Source organism: Phaethon lepturus, unplaced genomic scaffold, assembly GCF_000687285.1.
Source record: "Phaethon lepturus isolate BGI_N335 unplaced genomic scaffold, ASM68728v1 scaffold624, whole genome shotgun sequence".
NCBI classification, from domain to species: domain Eukaryota; kingdom Metazoa; phylum Chordata; class Aves; order Phaethontiformes; family Phaethontidae; genus Phaethon; species Phaethon lepturus.
In genome coordinates this window covers 8,970-34,479 of record NW_010535228.1, presented here as the reverse complement: position 1 = coordinate 34,479, position 25,510 = coordinate 8,970, and the positions used below count along the sequence as shown (strand labels likewise).

General features: G+C 39.9%; 1 protein-coding gene across 1 annotated transcript in view; it reads left to right on the top strand.

Moving 5' to 3' along the window:
• Positions 1-25,510, top strand: part of HSD17B12 (hydroxysteroid (17-beta) dehydrogenase 12) — a gene marked incomplete at its 5' end in the record, with an annotated part of 36,592 nt that overhangs the window by 4,895 nt on the left and 6,187 nt on the right. The window contains 4 exons of the mRNA XM_010285719.1: positions 762-806; positions 12,270-12,304; positions 17,784-17,865; positions 23,640-23,705. Of these exons, the coding sequence (XP_010284021.1) occupies positions 762-806; positions 12,270-12,304; positions 17,784-17,865; positions 23,640-23,705 (228 nt within the window). The remainder of the gene's footprint in view (positions 1-761; positions 807-12,269; positions 12,305-17,783; positions 17,866-23,639; positions 23,706-25,510) is intronic.

Here is a 25,510-nt window from a genome sequence, read left to right as displayed (position 1 = left end):
GAATTCCACTCCTGTCCGTGGTCTCATCTGGCTGTTGTTCCTGAACAGCTGTAGCTTGGGGAGGGAAGTTCTTAAGTGACTGAAGGGAAGGGATGCAAGCAACTTCATGAATGGAAGCTGTTATGAAACTTAAATATGACTGCTGTGGACAGTTCATAATGTAGGGACAATCTTGTTTGCAATTGGATACGTTGAAAACTCTGATTATAAGCAATTTCAGGGGTGCATGATTTTTGTTTCCAAAACCCCTGTAGCTCACTGTATCCACTGTGGTTCTGTGTTTTCTGCTTAAGTATCGATAAATGTATCTGGTTTTTGGTTCACCTTCAAATAAGCTTCATAATATTGAGCAAAAAAAAAAAAAAAAAATTTTTTTTTACCTGATGAATAAACTTTAAGTCATTAAAATACTTGTTATGAAATGGTGAAGAGCAAAATACAGACATTTATGAATATGTCTAAACTATCAGAATTTATTGAAGTTCATAATATTGTAAATAGTGTTAGGAAATACAGTATCAGTGTGATACATCTTTGTTGTTCTTTATTAGTAGGAGTCCCTAATCAGAGACAAAACTTGACCAAGAGTAATTCACAGACACTGCTTTGAAAGTTTGTTACTCATACTTAAGTAGGAGGGCAAGGAGTAAAGGTAGATGTATAAGTGTTAGGTTTAATTTATCCTGGCACTTAAACCCAGAGGGTGTGTAAATGTTGATCAAATAACTTAGAGCAAAACCTAAAACTTTGTTTCCTTGCAGACAATCGACAAAATGATCAATGTTAACATCATGGCTGTCTGTAAGGTAAGTGCCCAGTTACCAGCACTTGTTCTTGATGTCTTAATTGAAAACCAGGAAAGAATTATTTTTTTTTGTCTGAAGCAGTTAACCTGTGGTCCAACAGGGGAAAGTTCATTTTTCATCATAGAGTAACCCAGAGGTTAGGATTGTCATATCAGACTGTTCTGATTGTTGAGTGAAGTATAATTTGTTGCAAAGATACCTATTAGCTATTTGGAAGAGCAAGTTACGTACACAAAACAACAGTTAATGTTTCTTCATGCTTATTGTTCTAGTCCTTCTTGTAAGTTGTTCATTCTTCTCCCTCTGTATCTGTGTTTCGTGGGCTGGCCAACCCTTATCTCTGCACACTTAAGGTCTTTGTACACTGTAGTGAGAAGACACTTAAGTACTTTCAGTGAAAGAAATGAGCAAGAAGGAAAACCAAGTTCACAGAAGTGTGCATTAGCTCTTGAAGTAAAGTTACCTTCCCTTTTTGATATTTAAACTGAAGTTTTCATGGAGGAGAAGTCAACCTGACTTTAGGATAAAACGTATGTATTAACATGAGGCCCGTTCAAAAATCAGGTTTTCATCCTAGTATTTCAAAGCTTAAAAGGGGCAGAGGGAATAGCAGCTGCTTACGTGACAGGGAGTCAATTAGCGTATTACCAGTGAATGCTGAAGAAACTCCTTGTGATTATTCACTGCTAAACCTTAATTTTCTCTTGTGCATAACAAAACTCGCATCTCCGTTAGTTGAGGGGTTAACCTTTTGCCTCAAAGCCAAAATATTAGATGTTTCAAAGCTGGCTCAAAAGATTTGACTTTCTTGCAGCTGTTCTGATTAGGTCAAGTACTAAATTCATCTAGTACAGTGCTCTTGGGGAGTCTAAACTGTAAGTGTTTTGTTTCTTAAACTCTTACAGAAGCGTTGTTTTCACACCTCATTAAAACATAGGCAAATAGTGAAAACGCAACTGTTGCATGACTGAATGGGATTGTTAAAGTCATCTTGTTGCTGTTAACTCTCACTTTTGTGTGTTTTATTTGACATCTTGTTGCAAAGTTAGAAATGCTAGTACAGTGAGTCTTCAGAAACTTTTCACCTTGAAAATGACTGCTAGCCTGACGAGTACAGATTTTAGTTGACAGAGAAGGATTGTGGCCCATGGTGTCTTGTTGCACTCCTGCAAGATTTCATGAGAGAAGCCAGTTATTAATGGGCACCTTTGAAAGTTTTCTCTTCTACAAGTTATTTAGCATTTTAAATGTTAACAGAGCTACACCAAGTGTAAATCTGAAGAAGTGTTGTCATGCATATACCTCTTAGAGATTAGTGTAGTCACAAGAATGCCTCTGCTAAGGTGTGACATCTGTGCTGTGCCAGCAGAGGGAGTGCACTATTCAGTGATTAAAGAATTTGGGGTGTCAGTCTTCCTGGAAGCATTTTGTTAGAATAGAAAAGTTACAGATGAACTGTTGAAGTAGTAGTTCTGAAGATGGTAGGGTAGGATAATAGTTGAGGTCTAGTTTAACTTGGTATACACCTAAAATTCCACAGATGCAGCCTGATTATACTGGTTTCCAGAATAAACTAGCGCTGTTTTGTGGCTTGACTCATCGCGTTTATCATCAGTGGTGGTCAATGATTTAAAAAAAATTGTCATACAGTTTCTTGTGAAATTTGTACCCTGTCAGCCTCTTCACATTCTAACGTGGTTGTCTTCACACATATAAAAACTTACTGAAGATCTACCTGCTGTGTGTTAATAGTGTTTTTCCTTCTGTTTGAAAACTTTTTTTCTTCACCTTGAACAGCTCCTGCTACTGGATGTAATCAGAGTTTGAGCATAAGCTTCCAGGCTTGAAAATGTTTCCTCCTGCATGGGCCTGTGTAATTAAACAGTAGGCATGCCAGATGCTTACTATTTTGGGGAGAGGAGCATATTAGAGATATATACCATCTGTAAGTAATTTTTTCAGGAGAACCCATAGAACTAGAGAATCAGGGTAGGAAAAAATAATTTTAGGAAAAGTCGGTATGTCCTTTCACTTAAATTTTTGGGATGTAGTCCTGTGAATATTTAGTTCAGTATTTTAGGTTGATACCATCTCTTATCCAGGGGTATAAGTGTGTTTCTAAAAATAATATTTTCCCTTCTTGCCTGGTTAAAAACATGAAGTTTGGATGAGTTCTTAAGCAAAGAGATGAAGGTCTTCTGAAAAGATGGAGGCACAGGAGAGGCAGAGCAGGTTTTGCTAGTACCTGTTCAGGCTCTGCTCACAGTATCTCCAGATTCTCATCAGAGGTTTCACATAACCTGTCTACTGTTATGCACTGGAGCATTGCCATCCACTTCCTTTCCTTTTGGACCAAACTTCCTCAGAGCTTAAAAGGTAACGATATCCCCTGTCTTCTCAGTAACCTGCACCATGTGCCACCAGCAACATGTCTGTTGGACAGCATAACTTCTGGCACACATGTTAAATACCTCCATTTCAGTTCTGGCTGAAACACTCCTTAGGCTTGAAGTGGGAAAGTCAAGATATTCAGCACAGTTTGATTCTGCAGAAATGTTAAGGTCTGTCTTGTTGCCACAAGTGTAGGCGTTTTCGAAGAGTAACGCTCATCCCTTACCTTTTGACCCATCTTTTTCTTTGTTGGGCAGCTCATTGGATTTCCTAGGGGATATGCAACATGTAAGAACGGGTGCACTAAGAGATAAGACCCCATCTTCACCTCACGGGATAAATGATCAGCCTAGTTGGTCCTGCTGTTTAATACTTCTCCCAACTGTAAAGGATCTAGTACTACGGCACTTTCTCTAATGTTTGAGAACTTGTTTCCTGTCAGAGCTTTTAAACATGTCTTTCCCAAATCCTATCTCATGCTGCCTGGCCCCATCTTGTCTGTAGAGCACTGTTGGGTTAGATCAACCATGAACCCCATAGTGGTGCAATTTTGGGGCTCAATCAGTCTGGCATGAAGTATTGCCATGAAGTGTGATCTGCCTTCAAAGCACCCGGTACACCACTGAAGACAAGCTATATAAAACTACGTAAAACATGTTGGAAATCTCCCATCTTGTAAAATATTAGTTAAAAAACCTGACCAAGCGCCACCCTGCACCCCCAACCACAGTCGATTCTTTTTAAGCTCTCTGGGAAATGTCACATTTTTATGGTGATGTGCAGTGCAGGAGTTATTCTGTTCTTCATGTAATACACAAAACAAGAAGTGCCTTGGGTCTTGATGATGCCATAAATAGAATGTAGAATTTTTGTTTGTGGTATTTTCTCAGGAAAGCTTGAGACATAATACAGACTTATACAAGGATTGAGTTGACAGATAAATGAGGACGGAGATGGGGTAGTATGTGAAATTTCATGGTTCCTGTCAAAACCACATCTCAACCTTCTGGAGAATTTTAAAAAGCAGAACTTTTCTTTAATGATTGTTGGTGGCAGTTCAGGTAACGTGTTGTATTATAATTTTTTGATATCGCATTTTGAGACAAACTAAACGTATTTCCGACCTTGAATAAAATATCTGGTCAAAAGCCCTGGGGCTTTTCACTAACCAGCAAGTGTTGAAGAGCCAAAATTATAATTGCTCTGTACAGTTTTCGCATATAGTTCCTCTGTATCAACTATATCTTCTTGTGTCAATTCACCTTGGTGTGCTGCAACCTTTGATTTCACCTGGAAAAACAATTAAATTTCATTTGGCTGTTGGATATTAATGTCCTGGAAGACCAAGAATGCTAGACTTGCTGTCCAGTGGAAAAAAATGGGTAGCTAATGAGTGTAGAGAATAGTTTCACATACTTCAGAGTGCCCTTCTTTCTCCTTTGGAAGCTGCAAGAGATACTTCGTATGTAAGGAACAGCAAGCATGTTATTTCTGTTTGCAGCATCGCAATATGTTCATTGCATTGAGAGTGTGGCATAAACTTGTGTTCTCTTGAAAAATGAGTAGGACTAAATAGTTGAGGGAGTGCTGGCTTAGCGGTTGATTAAGCAAGGAGCTGGAATTGGTTTGCAAGCTATTATGTTGTGGGGGAATGTAAATTTTAGGCTTGCAGGCCAGGCTTCGGTTGGAAATTGGCATTAACAGAGGAAGGGGGAGAGTAAATTACATATATGTATATGCCTTGGTGTTTGTGCTAATCTTCGCCTTGATCACCTTACATATGTTTTATACTGAGTGTCAAATACAAAGGGATAATAGGCCTACAAGACCGAGGATTTTTATCACCGTATTTGAGGCTCTTGTGATTTGCGTAAGACTTCAACATACATAAATGCTTTGTGTTGAACTGAGAGATCTAGTGTCAGCTGCCCTCTTAAAGGAAGTGAGAGGTGAATTATACCAGGTTGTGAATCCCGTGTAGGACAAGAGAACAACTCTACCTACAAAGTCTGAAACTGAGTTTAGGAATAAAAAAACCCAACAAAAAAAGCCACAACCGATACAAAAGTGAAAGGAGGAGAAGAAGATACTGTATTTGAGAAAGACGGGAAATATTCTTTTGCAGACCTGTGCGTAGAAAGAAGAAAAGCCTGGGAAGCAATAATGCTGAAAGACAGTAGGAGATGACATCTTTCTCTCCTGTGAGTGTTCAGATGGGCTAGTGCAGCCTAATACCGCATCTGTAAAGGTACCTTACCAGAACTCAGAAAATATTTGCTTGTGCCCTGCTAGAAGTCTGTGTGAATTTTTGTGTTTGCTGTGTATTGGAGAGGATCACAGTAACTGGAACATAATTCTGAGGGAAGTGGCAACACTGACTTGTGAGAAGAGATCACTCTGTGTGTGTGCATGCGTATTCCTGCCTAGTCAAGAGGTTTCTTTACATTTATACTCATAATCAAAGGGGGCATGATGGTTTAGCCAAGTACACAATATAAATTTATAAGAGAGAGGGACAGTTGCCAATGCTTGAAAGAGGAGCAGGTGTTCTGTGAAGGTGGTCATGAATAGCATTCAGATGGTCCAGAGGGAGAAATTAAATGCTGTGGTTTCCTATCTTGCTGGCTTTGAACCTGAGAGCATGACACACAGGAAGCTGGAACGAGGGAAGTGTAGCTCTGATAAATATTTTTCAGCAATAGTCAGGGAAGCACTGTGGATCTTTTTCTTCAAAGTACAAGCAACTTGGGGAAATGTAGGAAATCCTGGAGTTCTGTGGCGGCTTGTAGATTTGGGGTTGAGACAAATACGTGTTCCATATCTTGGAAAAGAGAAAGTTTGGCCTTTATTAATAGAGTAGTCTTCTTCCTATGTAAAGGGCGGGCAAGGAAAGATGCTTATTTTGAGAGCTTTCCTTTGTAAACTGGACTCTGAAAGTTTCGGGCTCTAAATAGGGAAAACTTTCTCTCCTAAAACTGTTGCTCAAAGGAAAGTCACTGACAGTGAACAGCACTTGCAGCATGTTACGTTTGTAGCTCCCTCTGCATGACCCGTGCCCCATTCTGGTTACTGACCTTGCCACATGGGTTACTGTGTGATTTTTTTTTTTTCTTTCTGTTGAATTGACACCAGCTTTACTTGCCAGTTTTTACAAATATAAATAATTTTTGTTCAGCTTGGGGTATGAGCTGTGTTATTCATAGAATCATAGTATAGTTTGGGTTGGAAGGAAGCATTAAAGGTCATCTAATCCAAAGCCCCTGCAGTGAGCAGGGACACCTTCAACTAGATCAGGTTGATCAGAGCCCCGTCCAACCTGACCTTGAATGTTTCCAGGGATGGGGCATTTACCACCTCTCTGGGCAACCTGTGCCAGGGTTTCACCACCCTCACTGTGAAAAATTTTCTCCTATCTAGTCTAATAATCTACCCTCTTTTAGTTTACAACCATTACCCCTTGCCCTACTGCAACAGGCCCTGCTAAAAAGTCTGTCCCCGTATTTTTATAAGCCCCCTTGAAGTCCTGGAAGGCTGCAAGAAGGTGTCCCTGGAGCTTTCTGTTCTCCAGGATGAACAACCCCCAGTCTCTCAGCCTGTCCTCATAGGAGAGGAGTTCCATCCCTTTGATGATGATTGTGGCCCTGCTGTGGACCCTCTCCAACAGGTCCATGTCTTTCCTGTGCTGAGGGCTTTAGAGCTGGACACAGGACCCTAGCTGGGATCTCACCAGAGCAGGGCAGAGGGGCAGAATCCCCTCCTTCGACCTGCTGGCCATGCTGCTTTTGATGCAGCCCAGGATACAGTTGCTTTCTGGGCTATGAGCATCCATTGCTGGCTTCCCTTTGTTGCCTTGGCCTCTGATTCTAACCCATAAATTTTCAACTTGCTTGTGGCTATTCTTCAGAGACAGCTTTTTGCACTCTATCCTTATCTTGACATAGAGAGCAATGCCTTCGGCCTTCCTTCCTCGCCTGTCCCTTCTGAACAGCCTGTAGTTATCAATAGGCACACTCCTGTCATGGGATTTGTCCCACCAAGTTTCAGTAATGGCAACCAGGTCATAGCTTTCTAGCAGCACAGTGGCTTCCAACTCCTCCTGTTTGTTGCCCATGCTGTGCCCATTGGCACTTCAGCTGGGTTGTCAGACATGTCACCCTCTTAGAGGAACCCCCCTTAGTTCCTTTGAGGTCTTTCTCTGGTGCACCAGCCTGAGGGGCCTTGCTAGCACTCTGTCCCTCTAACCTTGGTGTGTCTAACTTTATTGTTTCAAAAGAGACACATTAAAAAAACTTCATAGTTGGTGCGAAGAATAGGTTTCATGATCAATTTTACTACCAGTGCATGAGTACAGTTCCTTAGTTCTTTCAGCATAAGGTCTGTGGGTAAGTGTTGCACAGGCACGGTGTCAGTTAACTCTTTGTTAAACAGCTAGTGCATTTGTGAACTTGTGTGCATTCTCTTCCCAGGCACTATGAATTATCTTACAGTAGCAAAGAGGTTTCTGTACATGAGTGGGTGCACCACAGGGAATTGTTGATCTTTGAAAAGTTATGTTGCTTTGAGTTGTTATAATTTCACCCCAGATTTGTGAATGAGATCTGAAGGAAGCTTCTTAGCTGCACAACAAAGTAGAAAACTTGTCTGAGTTCTCTAGCTTCATCCTTTGTTATACTTGCATAGGCTTAATTACAGATCATTATACCTTTTGGAAGTGAATCATTGGAAAGAATGACTTGCAGTCATAACGTCATATCGTAGAATGATTTGTCTCTAAATACACAACTGTGGTATTGGATTTCTGGCTTTGTCTAACAATTGTGTGGCCCATAAGATGTGAAGGGTGACTTTGAATATTTACCTCAGCTTTTCCTACTGGATTTTACTGGTCTGAGTATCACTTGAAAGGTATTCAAAACTTTAAAAATTATTATTCTTTCTCTAAGCTCTGCTCCTGAGCTATTGCTTGGATCAGAGTGAGAAAAGAATACAACTTGGTGATCACTAAGAATAGGAGATTTTTTCTTCTGAAGGAAAAAAAACACTGGAAATACATGGTTATAACTTCTAAGTATTTGTTAGTCCTCTAATAGGAGCTTTTAAGTGTAGCACCTGTTTGAGAACATAAATCTAGCCATATGGCTGTGCATTTTTGTATCTATAAGTAGGAATCTCTTCTTTAGACTAAAAGTGGTGTTCCTTTTTCCAAAATTAGAAGGTAGAAGATAGGTCTGGTGAGGAAGAGTGGACAATACAAAAAGTGCTTGCCAGCCATGTAATAAATGCAGTTGCAGATAAATGGATGTCAAGAAATGATAGCTGCCCATAAAAAATTAATGAAATGGTCTGCAGTAAACCTCTACCTTAAGTTAGCCATTTGGTATGAGCATCCTGGAACTTCCAAACTGGAGGGTTAGGTGTGAAAGAAGTTGACTTAAAAATAATGTAGCCCTCCAAGCCAAAGGAACTACACCCCAAACTCTATGGTAGCAGTATGTGTATATCTGAAATAATTGAAAAACAAACAAGCAAAAAACCCTCAACAACTACTGCATTATGGTTGTGTGCTAAGCATAACTTTTTGCCAGACTATATAAAATATAAAAGATTAACAACTTCTGATGTCAAGGAGACTGTCCTGAGCAACTTTCTCAGATGCACAGACACGTTCTCACTCTGCTCTAATGCAAACTTTCAGAAAGAAAAAACAGTTTGCTTTGGATGAGCTGGCAGTTTTCACATAGCTTAGTGTCTGGCTACTTGTTTGAAATTACCTGAGCTTTCAGAGCCTTGGGAACATTCACGTTTTCAACTGCAGCACTGGTATTTCTGTGGAAAGTAGTATTTGTTCAGAAAAATGTTTATGTGAAGGAAGCCTGAGTGAGTTCAGTAACCACCAGCTGAAGGCACTCTTCTTAGGGTAGTTCCCAACCTCTCCTTTAGGTTTCCTGCCACTGTCTTCTTCCTTTATTAGATTGCCTTCAGAGAAACAAACACTACCATAGAGTTCTCTGGCACCCTACATGCTAATTCCTACAGACTCAGACTTGCGATGCTTTGGCATTTATGAAATACACCTTGTTACAAAACTAGCTATCTCTAAATAAGACCAAGCTAAAATTTGGATTCTTCATCTGGGAGATACTTATTCAATTTGAGATGTTTGTTGTCGAACTGCCTTTTTCATAATGGCATGTCTGAGATTATAGCTATCGAAGGCAAGAATGTTAACCAGTTTGGCTGTTTTGGATAAAGATCATGCAAGCACATATGGACACTGTTACTAGTGGTAAAATTACATTTCTGTTATAGACTGTTTCATTTGAATTAGTGCTGGGAATATTTTATGTGTGTGTGTGTTCAATATATATATTTGCCAGATGTGAATACGGCTGCAGAATGCCCTGACAGCATTTTTCCAATAGTGCTTTTGCACTGTTGGAACAGTGTGAATGTTGACTTGGCTGGGTGAGGTAAGACTGACTCAGAGAGCTGCCTTCTGTTATTTTATTCTTTAAAAAAATGGTATTTTTTTCTGTACTTTTTTTGTATTTTTCTGTATAAAGATACTGAATATTCATATATCCCTTTTCACACATCACAAGATGTAGAAATACAGATAGGAAAAACAGTTTTGCCCTGTTTTGCAGATTTTTGAAATTCTGTCAAAATATTAATTTTAATGGAAACAAATGGAAGTGATGTTGAGTATGAAATCCAGTTTTGCCATCAGTGGTTTTCTGTGGAGGGAAGAAAAATTGATTGTCCAGCTGAACTTTAGAAACAGACTATTTAACACAGCTGGTGGTGAGAGACTTCTTGATTTCTGCCGGAATCGTGTACCTATTGTTGTATCTCAGCTGTCAATGGCTTCACAGTTTTCTAATTTATATAAGTCAAACAATTATTGTGGCATGTTTTTCTGTGCTCTCGTTTGGATATCAACAGTAAGCAACAAGTTCATGATGTGCTGTTAGAGCTGCTGGGTGGGTTGCAATTTAGATTTAGACCATGAATGCTTTTGTGTGGATTTATGACAAAGTTTCAAACATGGGGTCCCCTCTGCATTACAATAGGAGATCCTGCATTGTTTTTTCAGACTATTTATGGGTTGCCTAAGGGAAGGCAATTTCAGTCCACGTCCGTCTGTCAATCTATGGAGATGATATGCAGCATTACACTGCCCTGAGAGGCAAGGAACAGTATGCTGCTTTTTGCCAAGGGATCTATGTAAGACATCATAAAGTTTGCACCAGGTAAAAGAACTGCCAATCTTGAACTAGCCTTAAAATCATCCCAAATAATTCTTTATCCTTCAATATTAAAATGAATAGTTGTTTCCACATCTCTCTTGAAGCATTAGTGTATGAAAAAGCTCATGTATACTTAGACTTAATGTTAGAGGGGTTTTTTGAAGTTGCATCAGATCTGTTTAGCTTGGCGATGTTTACCGACTGTGAATATTTAGCTTGACTTCTGGGGCAGTGCTGAATTAAATATGTCAACAGCTAACTTCATGAAAGTAAGTAAGGTCTTTGTTGCACTCCTGCCTGTACAGTCCCTTATTGAAGCTGTCATGCAGCATGGCTGGTGGCAGAATCTATTCTAAGTGAGAAATGCCAATAAAATACAAAACGCAGCCCTTCTCTAACGTTTTCTTTGTGTGTCAACTGCAATCAACTGAAATTTTGTTTTCTTTTGTGATTTTTCTCCTTTACTCCTGAAAGAGTATGTTTCATAATTTAAAAATAAAAAGAAACAAACAAACAAAACCAAACCCAGATTCAGTCATATATAAGGGCTAATGCAGTGGTGATAGTAATATGAATAGCTTGCTACAATAAGATTTGTTCCTTTGTAATAAAAGTGCTCACAGGTGTCTTGTGCTCCTGTATACGCTGATCTCTTTTTGTGTGTGTGTGTTTTTCCACCCATACTACTCAAATGTTTCATGTTTTAAGCTATCAAGATAATTTGGTATCCGTGGGAGTATCATTACATTTTGGTGCCATTAGTAGTTTACTACACACACACACACACCACCATCCTCCCCCCTGCACTGTGTTCTAAAGAACTTTGTTGAAACGCCTTTTAAAGATGTGAAAAGTGGTAACAACTTATATTTCTTGTCTGATCTGTCTTTGGTGTCAGTGAGGTGATGTTTATTAACAGGCTTGGTTGGGGGCTGGGTAGTATTTGGCACAAGCTGAATTTCACCACCACCAGAAACTTTGGATGTAAATTATATTTTAGGATTGTAGTAATTAGTAGCAGGAAAACTTAACTATTTCACACTAATTAAAAATTCATCAAAGTTTGGATCAATGCTTGATTTGTTTCCCTTGCGAGAGCTGCTCTGTCTGCAACTGGGAAGCTTGCTTTAATATTACTGTTCTGGAGGATGCTTCAACCAGGTTGCAGATAGATTGCTCAGAGTCATAACGAACGCAAGAGCTTCCAGAGCAGAGAGGAGGTTTGCCAGGCTACTTTCCTCGTGGGGGTGTAGGTTCTTCAGTGTGAAAGCATCTGTGTAATCAGCAAAAAAATGTTTTGGGGTCTTAAATGTTTTCTGTATCTTCACTAGTTCTGTCTAGTGCTCTTGCTGCTTCACAATTTATTTTTAACTTTAAATCAGCAGGTCAGTAATCCTAGCTAAAATGCATTGGGTATTGTCTTGAGTCTTGGCATAGGGGGTAAATTTAGTCAGTTTTGAGGAACTCATGCTTTTTGTGGGGAGAGAAAGCATATATGTACTGTAGTACTCTGGTGTTTTAATGTTCCTTAGAGGCCATGGATGCTGCAGAGTGGTGAAGACATTTTTTAATTTACTCTTACTGTACCTATGCTACTAGATGGATGGGTTCACCAGATTCAGTGCACACACTACTTGATAGAGCCAAGTTATCCAGGTGGAATAAAAATAAACTGCCTACGCAAAGTATGGTCTCTGCTTCCTTGAGCCTTGGTTGGGGTGGAGGGGGTGACAGCAGCTCCTGGGAGGAAGGGAGGCTTCCCTCAGTATCTGGCTGTCTGGTGTCTGCATTCTCAGCCATCACGAATGTTTTCTTTTTGCAGATGACACGATTGGTGCTGCCCGGCATGCTGGAAAGGTGAGTCACACTAACACTATCCAGACAAAGTCATCATTATTTATAGGGGAGAATCCTTTCTTGAAAAATTCATTACTGTGACTAATCAGCCTAGTCTCCATGTTTTAATGGCAGAGTAACACTGGGTGAGTCACGCTGATGGTGCATGAATCATCAGACGGTGGAAGCCTTTTCCACTCGATTCCCTTTTTATTTTTCCTCTCCCTTCTCCACTGTTGTGGTGATTCCTTTTAGAACAGAATTAAAAAGCCCGTCTGACTCATCAGCACTAACTCAACAACCTGCTATTCTGAGGGGGTGGTTACAGTTCCTGGGAATAACCTTCTTAAGGCTATTTCTCTAAGTCATTCTAAGTAAAATGGATGCAAAGAGTATGTTCTCATTATACAGTAGGAGGTATATTGAGGAAGGTCTGTGATCATTTGGAGAAGTAGAACTGGAGACCAGATCCATAAGATAAGAGTTAGTGCACACCACTGTCTCCATGGAAGATGGGTGCTGACTTCCTAGCTAGCTCCCAGGTGAAACTAAAAGGTGCACAGTTTCCATGTAGTCCCTCCAGGCTGTTTTCTAGCTCATGATGACCGACCCAGGCTGTTTGCTGTCCCTGTTGTGCTAACCCCAGCTTGCTGGGGGTTGCCCTACATCAGGCCTAAGCTATGCTCGCAGTACTGAGGAAAGCTGTGTAGAACCATGCATGACAGTCACCATGGTGTTGCCTCCAAACAAATACTGAAAGAGGAGCATATATATGGGGCAAACCTCCAAATCCGACAGATTAAGAAAAAAAAATGGTATTTCTTGTATCGTCCCACTATCTGTGAGTCTTCAATGCAGATGGGGATTCAATTATTCAAGTGTTGCACAGATGCACAGCAAATGTTTCATATCTAAAACAAAGTTTCTTCATGGGTGCAAACTGCCAGAGCTAGTGGCCAGTATGGGAGTTCGTGCCTAGCACATCAGGGTGCTGGCAAGCTTAGATTTTTTTTTTTTTAGTTAATCAGGAGGTAAGAATAAGTTTATTTCATGTAAAGAAACTTGAATTAGAAAAGAAGACCCCAAGACAGAGCTCTGGGGTGAGGTTCTAATATATCCCAATAGAGATGGACTAGAGGATGAGGATTATAGTACAGTAGTGGTAGCTACTCAGGGTTTGTAAGTCAAAAGTTACTACTTGCCCATGTACTTACTAATGGATAAAGAGACCTGCCGTTTGTGAAACCGTCGTGCTCTGAAGATGCCAACATGACCAAAGCCATTCTGTTTTCGATGGATTTGATGTTGTTTTGTTATCAATTTTGGGAACTTTGAAGCTCTAACAACTTCTTGCCTCAGTCTCTTCTTTGTATAAAGAAAGGTCGTAGTTACCCATTTGGCAGAATTGATCTCTTCAGCTTCTCAGGACAGAGCGATTATAGAGTATATACTCTACTTATAGAGTAGCCTATGTATGTTTTTCTGTTATGTATTAACCTGGGTAAGATGATTTGAATGAAAGGCAGCAAACCAGGATCCTGCTGACTTCTGGTTCTGACTACCCTTGAGCACACCATGTCATGCTGCTTCTTACTTTTCCTAACTACGTGATTATCTCAAGGAGCCTCAAGGATAAATGTTTAAGAAGAAGCTTGGAAAGAAAAGGCTAACAGTGATTAAAAAAGTACACATCTTGAACTTGTCCTGTGTGTGAGGAGCCACTTTAAATGGCTGCTCCACTTGAATGAAAGCCTTGATTTCTGTCCCAGGGAAAAATATTTGAAAAAGCTTCCATTTTCTGTTTGTTTTTTTTAAGTCTGTTGGGTTTGCAGTGCACAGAAGCAGTGTCTGCAGCTGCCAACTCCTGCACCGTCATAGCTCACAGGCCATTAACACCACTAAGAGTCTGTAACCACAGGAGGACATCGATGTCCAGCGAATCCAAGGGCATGAGTGAGTGGTAGCTGTACTCAGCTGCTCTTTGGGACAACCATAAATTTCTCATGTGGGACTGTGGGTTAGGAAAAAGGCCTCCAGGCTCTAAGCATAAAACTAGACTAGGGATCCCATCGTTATTGCTCACTTGCTCAAGGAGGATAGCATGTTGAGTAGATAGATGTGAATATGCTGTAGCATCATGCACTAGCTATAGTGTGTACTTTTATGTATTTATATTGCCATAAAACCAATATTCATTACAAGACAAATACAGAAATAGAGCAAACTTTGCATGCTTTGCATCTAGGTCTGTAAGGAGAAAACACAACTGCATCTTGGTGTGTCTGTTGCTTTTTATTTATAATAAACATAGCAGCATTAGATGAATGCCACTTCTGGTAATGGCATTTAGATTCTCTGCTGTGGCTCCTCTCCCGAGCTCTGAATACTTAAAGTGACAATTTATAATCTGCAGCTTCCTATTACACTTAAATGAGCAGTTCCCTTGTAAATTTTCAGGCTACTGTCTAAGGTGGGAGACTCATAGAACAGAAAATTGAGGCTTGATGTCTTTGGGAACAACAACAACAAAAAAACCAACAACAAAAATCAGTTGACTGTTTCTAGACAAATATCAAACTATGGTATTTATTGCCAGGGAAGTAGCAAGTGCATAATTACATTACAGAGGAAGCTTGCTCTTTCCACTTGGCGTGCAGCTGGAGCAGGCGCTGGTTGCCACAGCAACAGGGAGATGGCTAAATATAGCCTTGCCGGTGCTGGACCACTTAAGGTAGAATGATGGGGAGGTGTGAGGGTGTGGGCCTGGCTCTCTTCATCTTGACCAACTTTTTTTTTTTTTATTAACTGCGCAGTTGAGTTGGATGGAGCCAAAATTTCTTTTTGCCGCATTGATGCTTGCGTAGTTCTTCATATCCCTCCCTAAAAACATTTCTTCTGTGATTCCTCTGAGAAGCAAAATTGTAATTGGAGTAATTGGAAGTGTTCCCCCTACACACATGCTTCTCAGTTTCCTTTTATCTCGAGGTTTTAAGTTACGAGCTTCTAAGGCTAGGACTGTTTTCTTTATAAAGGAAAAAATACAAACCACAAAACCCACAGTGGCATTGACTGCTTCAAAGAGACCAATACATGGAGCTTCTGCATGGGGCTGCTATTAATTTGTTGTGTTTCCAAGAGGGTTTTCTTCACTGGGTCAGACCATTAATTCACTGTACCTAGATGCTGGTCATTACTCCTGCTGAAAAGTTGCAGTCTAGCCAGACGCTGCGAGACCTGTGCTTTACAGCTTGAATGCCAACCTCTCTTTTAAAGCTTCAGTTTGTTTTATAAGTTTGAAGCTTGTGTTTATCCATATAAATGCTTATCCTTTTCTGAATCCTGTTAAGCTTTTGTCCTCAACTAAGTTTTGTGGCAAGTACTCCCACAGTCTGAATAGGGGAAGAGCACTTCCTTTTATCGGATCTAAATTTCAGTCTTTCATTTAAATAAATGTCATCTTTCTTTTGTATTCTGAGAGGATAAATCAAGATCTTGATCTTCATCATTCATTAGTCTATATACTCTTATCGTGGCTGCTCTTAATAGTCTCTTAAATAGCTAAATTGAACCAATCTTTTCACCTAATCAGTTTATCAGGGTCTTTTTTTTTCTTCTTTTCCTCTTTCTTAAATCATCAGGTTCTTAATATTGCCCTCTTTTATCCCTCTAAATATAAGTGTTCCGTAGTCTGGAATACAAGATCTCAGTGGTGGTGGGTCTGTCCCTGCCATCCCCACTGTCCTGTTCTTTGGCTGGTTTTGCTGACTGCTGCACAAAAGAGAACTCCTTCTGGACTACGTTCAGGTTTTCTCGGGAGCAGATAGTTGATTTAGAGTCCTGCAAGGTTTATGATTAATTCATGTTATTTTCTTTAGTATGCGTTGTTGGTTTTGTTAATACTGATTTTTCATCTGCCATTCTGTAGTCTGTTCACATAGCAGTCTAAGCTCTTTAAAAAGTTCCTTATAGTATTCTCCAATCTGGTAATCTCTTAAAAACTGCATGAATACTCATTTCACTTCTAATCCCCATCTGAGCTTATGAATAAATATCACAAGCACCACCTGTCTTGATATGAAAAACTTCTGGCATCTGCTGTTAACCTTTTGCTGTCGTGAAAATTCATGATTAATTTGTGGTCTTATTTTCTCCATACTACATATTTTGATCCATGTTACTACTTTATTTCACCAACCAAGCCTCGCAGATAACTCATGAAAAATACAGTGAACTTTGGCAAAGGTGTTCAGAACCCTAAATGACTGAAATGATTCTTTTCTGTCACATTATCCATCTCATGTCTAGAGGTGAATCAATCACAGATTTAATTCATGCTTGTGTCATGGCAGAAGCCATGTTGGTTTGAATCTATTGTCACAATTTTCAGAGTTACATAATTTTAATTTTTAATGGTAACTTAAACTCAACTGTTTGTTTTTAAGATGGTTACTTAAATCATTGTGGCAGCAGCGGCACAGGATGTGCTTAAATGAACAAATATGATGAGAAACTCATATGTGAATCTGCAGGAGTTGAGTTGTGTGATGCCTTACCTGCATGAATGTTCTCACTCTGCACTAAACATGGCATACTTAGTAGGTTCAGGTAAACTGAATTTACTGAAGGCTTGAATTTACTACATGGTAAGAAGCAGCAGAGATGCATCTTTCACTGTGTTGGACTGTCTGGTAGCACCTTCTAATAGTGTACTCACTCTAATTTGCCTGAAGCTTTAAAAACTAATTCTTCTTTCTACCTAGCACTAAATAATATGTCTGGTTTTTGTACATAAAACTAGTCTCAGAAATAGACATGCTCAAAATCAGTCAGTGGGTTGGGAAGTCCAGGAGTCTCACTTTCTGTCCTACCTGCACATGCTTTAGAAGTGCTTGGCAGAGTATAGGTGATAGCTAATTTCAGACTGGTATGCTTACTGAAATATTACCGTAGAATACCTTCAGTGTTACTGTAATACAGCTGTAAAACAGTTCTTATTTTTTGTATTCATCCACTGAATATCTTCAATACTGTATTAAAACACTTCTGTCTTTAGCAGTAGATTCAGATGCTTCCTATCTTGACGATGAAGTAACATTTAGAAGATAAAAGGGATTATCAAAGTGTAAACTATACAACGGACTTGTGTTGCCATTTCTGCCACCTTAGCCTTAGATTTAGAAGTTGCCTTTCAGACTTGTGCCAACTTCACTCAATCGGTTTCGCATAGTTTAAGCCCTGTGTGTGTGTGTATATATGTATGGAGCTTGATTTTCTTGCTATATTGACCTTGGAGTTGTTTCTGATTTATACCAGCTGCTTGAATACTTAGATTGTGCTTAAAGTCGTCTTAGTAAATTTCAATTTAGGATTTGGTTGGGGTTTTTAAACAGATCCTAATCTCAGTTGCATCCTAAAGGTTTTCTTTAGGCTTGTAGTAATTTTCTGAAACATGAAAGATGTTTCCTTTATTTCATGATAATATATCTTCACTGCCTTTCAGATCAAAAGGGGTGATCCTGAATATCTCCTCAGCTACTGGGGCGAATCCAGCTCCACTGCTGACTCTTTATTCCGCAACCAAGGTAAGTGTTCTTTTCCACACTGAAATCAAGCCTCAAACATAAGCCAACACTACAGGAATAAATGTTTTGGTGTCCATCTAGTGGTGCTTTCATGAACTAGAAGTACTGAGTTTCTAACTTAATTTTTTCCAATAGTGGAAGCTGGAAGATCAATAGAAAAATGAGTGCAAGGGTTTACTGGTATGGAAATGACTATTTTATGTATTTCATCATGCATTCTACTTTTACATAGAAAAGGATGCTAGTGTACCAAGCAAGCTTAGTGTGAGGTTGAGAAAGGACATTGACTAAGTTTTAACACACTTTCTTATTTTGACTTTGAAACTTCTTTCCCCTAATCTTACTGAAGATGTGAATCTTCAATATATATGTACTCTTATGGTGCTTGCTGGAGGAGTCTCTGCTTGCTTCTCTGGCCCTTCTTTTTTATTAGTTGCCTTAAGTTTAGCTTTTCAGGTAAGAGAAAGGATAGAGCTCTAGGGCCGTACCATTACCAAATAGTCAACTTCCCTAGATCTGCTGATCATACATCCTGCTAATGTAGCCCAAGTATGTCATTTGATGTTCTTGCAGTGAGTGGATTATTGGCTTATCTTCTCCCTGTCAGCCACCATAAATTCCAGTTTTTTTGCAGCAGGCCTGCTACTCGACCACAATTAAGGCATGGCATTATCCCACTCAGTATGCAGAACTTCACGTTTTACTCTGTGCCGTTTGAGAAAAACTCATGATGTTTAACAATAACGAAGTTTATCGGGGTCTCTCTGAACTGAAGCTCTGTCATGTCAGCCACTCCATCTAATGTTGTCATCTGCAAATTTGCTGAGGGTGTGCTCTGTGTCATCATCTAGGTTGCTGATAGGAGATCCTGAAGAATATGGGCCTTGGTATTGATCTGTAAGGTTCTCTGCTTGTTATCAGCCAGATGTCAAGCTATTAATCATGGCCCTTTGAGCCTGGTGGTCCAGCCAATTTTCAGTCTGGCCATCAGTTTGTCGTCTCAGCACATATCTGCTCAACTTCCAAATAAGAACGCTGCAGAGGTGTCAAAAGCTTTACTGAAGAGAAAATATACATACATGCACACATACATAGTTTATATGTATATAAAAAAAAAAAAATCTGTTTCCCTCATCTACAAAGCTAATCCACTCCATTGCAGGAAGCAGTTTAGTTGGTCAAACATGATTTGCTGTTGGTAAATCTGTGTTGACTGCTTCTGATTTATCTTCTTGTCCTTTATGTGCTTGGAAATGAATTCCAAGAGGAGTGCTCCAGCATCTTTCCACAAACTGAGTTAAAGCTGACAGGATCATTCTTGCCTTTTCAAGGAGGGATATGTTAGCCCTCTTGCAGTTGTCAAAGACCTCCTGTAGTTTCCACAGTTTTTCAGATCTTGTAGGCAGCAGACTTGTATACATAGGGACTAGTTCTTTCAGCACTCTCAAGTGAATCCATGGTGGCTCCATGGATTTGAATATATTCAGCTTCTCTGAGTAGGCCCTAAATGGTTGCTGCCTCTGCCTATCCCTTTTGTTAAACAAAACTGGTGCATGCAGAGGCATGTGAGCAGGCTTTGGCTGTGCAAAGGCAAGAGAAGTGTTGAATATCTTAACCTTTTTCTCTCCTTTATCTCTAGGTTGTCTCCCTCATGCACCATTTCTCTGAAATTCCTTCTGAAACTAGTATACCTGTAGGATCCTTTGCTGCTACCCTTAATGTCCTTTGCTAGTCTTTTCCTAGCTTGGATTTTATTCTGAAGTACCCACTAATGTTTTACATTTCTCTTCTGTTACTTCTCCTTGCTTCTGTATCTCATATGTTCATTTTTAGTTCATCGAGAAACCCCTTACTTAGCCAAACATTCCTTTTACTGAAATTTCCAGTCTTCTTCCACAATAGGCTGGTTTATTTTACCAGTTCGTAAGTTACTACTCTGGATCTACATTTAATGTTAAATTTATCTGCTTTGGTTTCTCTTTGTGGCACTGGGACAGTTTTGTCTTTCTGCAGCTGGTTTTACTTTTTTTCCAAAGGGGCTTCTGAATGTTCCCCTAAAAGATTTCCAGTTAACACTGTAAAGACAGAATATGAGTACACAGTATGGAACTGAAGTATACATGATAAAACTAAATGCAAGAGACATTTAGACTGGTATTAAAGCAGTATGACACTACAGCTTTTTCGGGTAATTACCTTAAATACTTCAAGGATTTCAGAGTCTAAGCAGAACCTTGACAGGATGAAGAAACCTTCAGTAGTGTCACTCCTGTCAGAATGGACCTACGTTTCCTCTAGACTCTCAGTAATGTCTTCATATTTCCAGAAAGGAATTGATGCACACTATTGATACTAAAGGAGGGGATATTTAAGTTTAGAAATCGTGAAAGCCTGAATTAGTTTTACCTGATGAAATTTGCTCCTGAAATACCTGTTTCCTAAGAGCACCATTCTTTAATACAAAAGGTCACTTTTGTTGTGGCAGTGCCTTCAGCTTTATGGAACAAATTGAGCTTCTGATTTTAGTGATAATATGCCTTACACTGCTTCAGTTAGTCCTTTTTCAATGAGAATCTCAAATATTTCTTGCCCTCCCCCTAAGAAACTCAATTACAGGTTGAGTAATCTGCCTATTCTCAGCACTGCTTATCTTGTACCACAGCAAGATTAGTATGCATGAAAGTGACTCCCCTAATGTAGCTGTAGAAAGACTGTATCTGCAATTTCTAGGGTTTTTTTCCTCATCTGTATAGAGGGGGTTTAAAGCATAGTATCCTTCAGGTCTAAGTCAATGGCTTTGGCTAATTATCAGGAACAGACACAGTCCAACTCTTTAACCTTCCTGTGGAGAATTCCCTATTTTACAGTGAAATGAGACACTTTTAAAGGAAACATAGTCCTATTTTTTTGACAGGTTTACTTATCTACCTGCATTAATACTAATGAGAATCATAGAATCTTTGGGTTGGAGGGAACTTTTAAAGGTCATCTAGTCCAACATTCCCCTGCAGTGAGCAGGAACGTCTTCAACTAGATCAGGTTGCTCAGAGCCCCATCCAACCTGACCTTGAGTCTTTCCAGGGATGGGGCATCTACCACCTCTCTGGGCAAGCTGTGCCAGGGTTTCACCGTCCTCCCTGTGAAAAATGTCTTCCTTATATCTAGGCGAAATCTACCCTCTTTCAGTTTACAACCATTACCCCTTGTCCTACCGCAACAGGCCCTGCTAAAAAGTCCGTCCCCATATTTTTATAAGCCCCCTTGAAGTACTGGAAGGCTGCAATAAGGTCTCCATGGAGCCTTTTCCAGGCTGAGCAACCCCAACTCTCTCAGCCTGTCCTCATAGGAGAGGAGTTCTGTCCCGCTGATCATTTTGGTGGCCCTCTTCTGGACCTGCTCCAACAGGTCCATGTCTTTCCTGTGCTGAGGGCTCCAGAGCTGGACACAGGACTCCAGCTGAGGTCTCACCAGAGCAGAGTAGAGGGGCAGAATCACCTCCCTTGACCTGCTGGCCACGCTGCTTTTGATGGAGCCCAGGATACGGTTGGCCTTCTGGACTGTGAGCGCACATTGCTGGCTCATGTCCAGCTTTTCATCCACCAGTACTCCTAGGTCCTTCTTGGCAGGGCTGCTCTCGATCCCTTCATCCCCCAGCCCATACTGCTACCGGAGGTTGCCCTGACCCATGTGCAGGACCTTGCACTTGGCCTTTTGAACCTCATGAGGTTCACCCAGGCCCACTTCTCGAGCTTGTCCAGGTCCTTCTGGATGTCATCCCGTCCCTTGGGAGTGTCAACCGCCCCACTCAGCTTGGTGTCATCTGCAAACTTGCTGAGGGTGCAAGAACTGAAATATGATTTTCCCTCCCCTGTGTCTTTAGTATTTGGTTTTGTTACTGGATATCCAAGGAGAAGAAATTTTCCTGCATGCAATGCTTATCTGCTTATTTAGGGGATGTTTACTCGGCATTAAGACTGTTTTAAGTTAAAGGTTGTTGGGGAGCATGAGCATCTGGAGGTAGAAATCCCAACTTGTCTTGAAACAGATTTTTCAAGAAGAAAAACTCCAAAGTTTATTTGGATACTGAAAGTTGCTTTTTCTTCTCATGTAAAATGAACATTCTCTTTATGGTGAGGTCTTTGCAACCAGTAGGGATGACAATATTTTTATACTGTCTCTCCATATTTGGAGCAGTAACTGACTTCAAGACTCTTGTCATGTAGAAATAGTTAGAAATCTGAGTGATCAAAGCACTTTGATTAACACAATACAGGTTTATTTTTAATAGTTTATTGATATACTCTGTGCAGTTAGCACACATACGTCTGGCAACTGTGTTCAGGGACTGCACCAAACTATTCGCATGTCTGTGCAAGTGCCTTATTGTTGCAGTAGGATGGCTAGCTCACTTAAATCATTGCTGCTAGACCAGATTTTGAGTCTGGCTCATGTTGAGTACTGAATTTCATTAAGAACTTATACTTGTGGGAAAGGGAGAAGGAAGGAACAGTTGGAGAGAAGATAAGCTCTTTTGGTTTAATGAGTCTCCTCCTAGCTTGCACATGCAACTTGAAGATGAAGAATAAGAGGACCTATCTGCCACACAGCAAACCTACTTTTCTTTCGGATCTTATGTATGCTCAGAAGAGTGTCTATAGAAATAGCCCAGTAGCATGGGAGTGTTTATGTTGCTTTTTGTAGAGGCTGAGTTCAGTGGGGTGACCTTGATAGGAAAAACACTGGGCACTGCAAACTTTTAAGTGCTGGTTTCAGTCAGGACTTGTGTTAATCCACTGGTGACAATGGTGACCAAAGGACGACTGTAAAGCAGGTGCAATACTAGAGCTTTGCTGTTTGTTTTGAAACTGAAGCAACTGCTTCTTAAATACTTAATTTATTTAGTATTTATTTTAGCTTCAAGCATGAATAAGATAATTTAGTTCTTTCGGTTGAAGGTACTCCATTCATCCTACTTGACTGTATTGGTTCACTAAAACAAGAAACCATAGCAGAACCTGATATTTTGTCTTGTTGCACTGCAGGAGGGAGAATTGGAAAGGTGGTTTAGAAGAACTCCAGGTGGGGCAATCTATGCTGGTTTAAACTGCTGAGTAGCCTTGGGTTATTAGGACAATACTTTCTCAGCATGGTTATAGAGGAGGCTCTGAGATGTGAGGGCATCTTGAAGGCAGGTACTAGCATCTGCCTTTTAAGCCCTTTCACTTCTTTCTTTCAACTTTTATTCTTGTAATTTCTAAAACTTCCAGAAATTTGTAAGAAAATCTGTGGAGGTGGACTTCAGGACTAGGAAGGAGTATCACCATAGGGTGGCATTTCTTAAAAGTGTAAAGGCAGGAGACAAAGTATTTAAACACTGTGTTTTAAAAACCGTGCACAAGAGAAACCTACTTAAATCACTCTTAAAAAGAAAAAAAGTCTAAGGAGATAAGTAGTGAACAATGTGAACGTACAAAGTCTTACTTTCCTTTTTAAACTAGGCTTTATGTAACAAATCTAGTTCCTTTTCCTTCTAAACTAAGAAGGGTTTTATTTGTTTAGATTGAGGCTCACTTCTGTAAAAATACTTCATAAGCATAGGGTTTCTATTCACATGGCATTGCTCTAATATGCAAAGTTTCTTTGAAAACCTAAGGTTTTTCACTGTGAAAACAGGAGCTCTAAATAGTAATTCAAATACGCTTATGAAACCCTGCAAGCTATAGTTTCCATTTTAACGTGTAACATGCTGTATGTTTCCTTTCTTTTCTCTCTAGGCTTTTGTGGATTTCTTCTCCCGAGGCCTCCATGCAGAATACAAGAGCAAGGGCATCATTGTGCAGGTGAGTAGAGTTTGTTTCATGTAAGTGTGGTTACCACAGCAACACTGGTGTCTTGGTAACAAAAGGGAATCAGCATATTCTCTTATTAACGAATATGTGACACAGATTAAGGATAAGGATTTCCTTTGATCCCATTTGCAGCTTTCTTAAGTTACTCTGAAATAATGCAGCCTGAAGCAACAAAAAGCATAGGTTGTTTTGTTTTGTTTTGTGTTTTATTTTATTTTAGTTGACGGTGGTAATTGAACCTTTAAGTATAAAATATTCCATAAAACTGTGTGCAACTCTGTAGAGTACATCTTTATACAACTTCATCTACTGGGATGCACTTTTTGGAGTGCATTTGTACGGAGATTCAATGGGTAACCATTGAAAGACCAGAATAGTAGCAGTCCCTGCTGCACCAGTGAATCAACTGCTAGAGTAAGCATAGTAGCAAGAACAACAAAAGCCTCAAAGACCCTTCGTATGTAATGGACTGCTTTAATTTTCTTTAGTACTGGGTTTCCATGTTACTAACGAGTCTTGCTTTTTCCCTCCCATTTGTTTCTCTTCCATGGTTTTAACTATTTTTGATGCGGCATAAAAGCAAACCAAGCCAGTCTCTCACAGCTTTATGGGATTTTGCTTTAATATCACTTCTCACATACTTTCAGTGTTCCGAAACATAGCTGGAATTTCCAGCTTTGGTTGCTAACACTTGATTTTTTTCATTACTTATTATAACTGTTGCTCTCCAGAGCAATAGGCAGTTTGATAAGGGTGGTGTAAGATATTACCTGTACTGTGAAGACAGTAGTGTATCTTTTTTTAAATTGAGTTAGGGATCTTCTTACAAACAAGATTAGCCTATGTCCATGCCTGTCATTCCCCTATTCTGTATGGTGGTTCTCAAAACCAACTGAACTCCGAAGGCCCTACGAGGAGTAAGGCACAAAGTTGCCTGCCTTATTTGTGTAATCATTAAGTGTGAGAGCACAGCTTTTGTTGCTGCCTAAAACCATAAAGAAGTTGTTACCAACTTAAGGCTATCTTACCTTTTTGACATGGTAGATTACCCCCCCTTAAGCATACTTAGCAAAACAACAACTTATCACCAGGTATTTAGTATAATGTCCTGTCCCAGTTCCTGAGAGAGGTTTGTGTTAAGAAAAAAGACAATTGCTGGGTGAGCTATTTCCAGGCAGTCACTGACACTTTCATGGGAACCTCATTTAAATCTAGATTTAAACCTTATACTAAGTATCTTAAGGGATGCTGTTTATTTTGGGGTCTGTTGGCAGTGGAGAGGAAGATAGGTCCCTGAAAGCTTTCTAACTACTGTTGTTACAGACCTTCTTGAGGACAGACTAGATGACATTATATATACTGGTTTTATACTGGTAACAGATTATAACTTGCTGTAAAGCTCCCAAAGCATAACTCCTTGGAGTGCTTGATGCTGTGCCCTAGCACCCTTGAATGTACCTTCAGCTAAACCAGTGTGCAGCATTGAAGGATGCATGAAAAGGTAGCACTCTGAACAGGTAGGTTCAGCATACAGGGTGGTTTGTGTGTGCTCTCAGTTCCTGAAGAGGAGGAAGGTGGAGCAACTTTTAGTGGTTTATGTCTCTTTGTTGCGTTCTCTTTTCACAGGGCTTTCCAAGTCTTTCCCTGGCTTCAGCCACAAACTATCCTGCAATGGCTCAAATTTTACCATATTGCAAATTCCTTGCAGCTTTCTTTTCACTTTTACCTTTCTATATTACTTCTATCTCCCCAGTGTGGATCAAATTGTATTACTTGCAGATTTAGCTTCATTATTA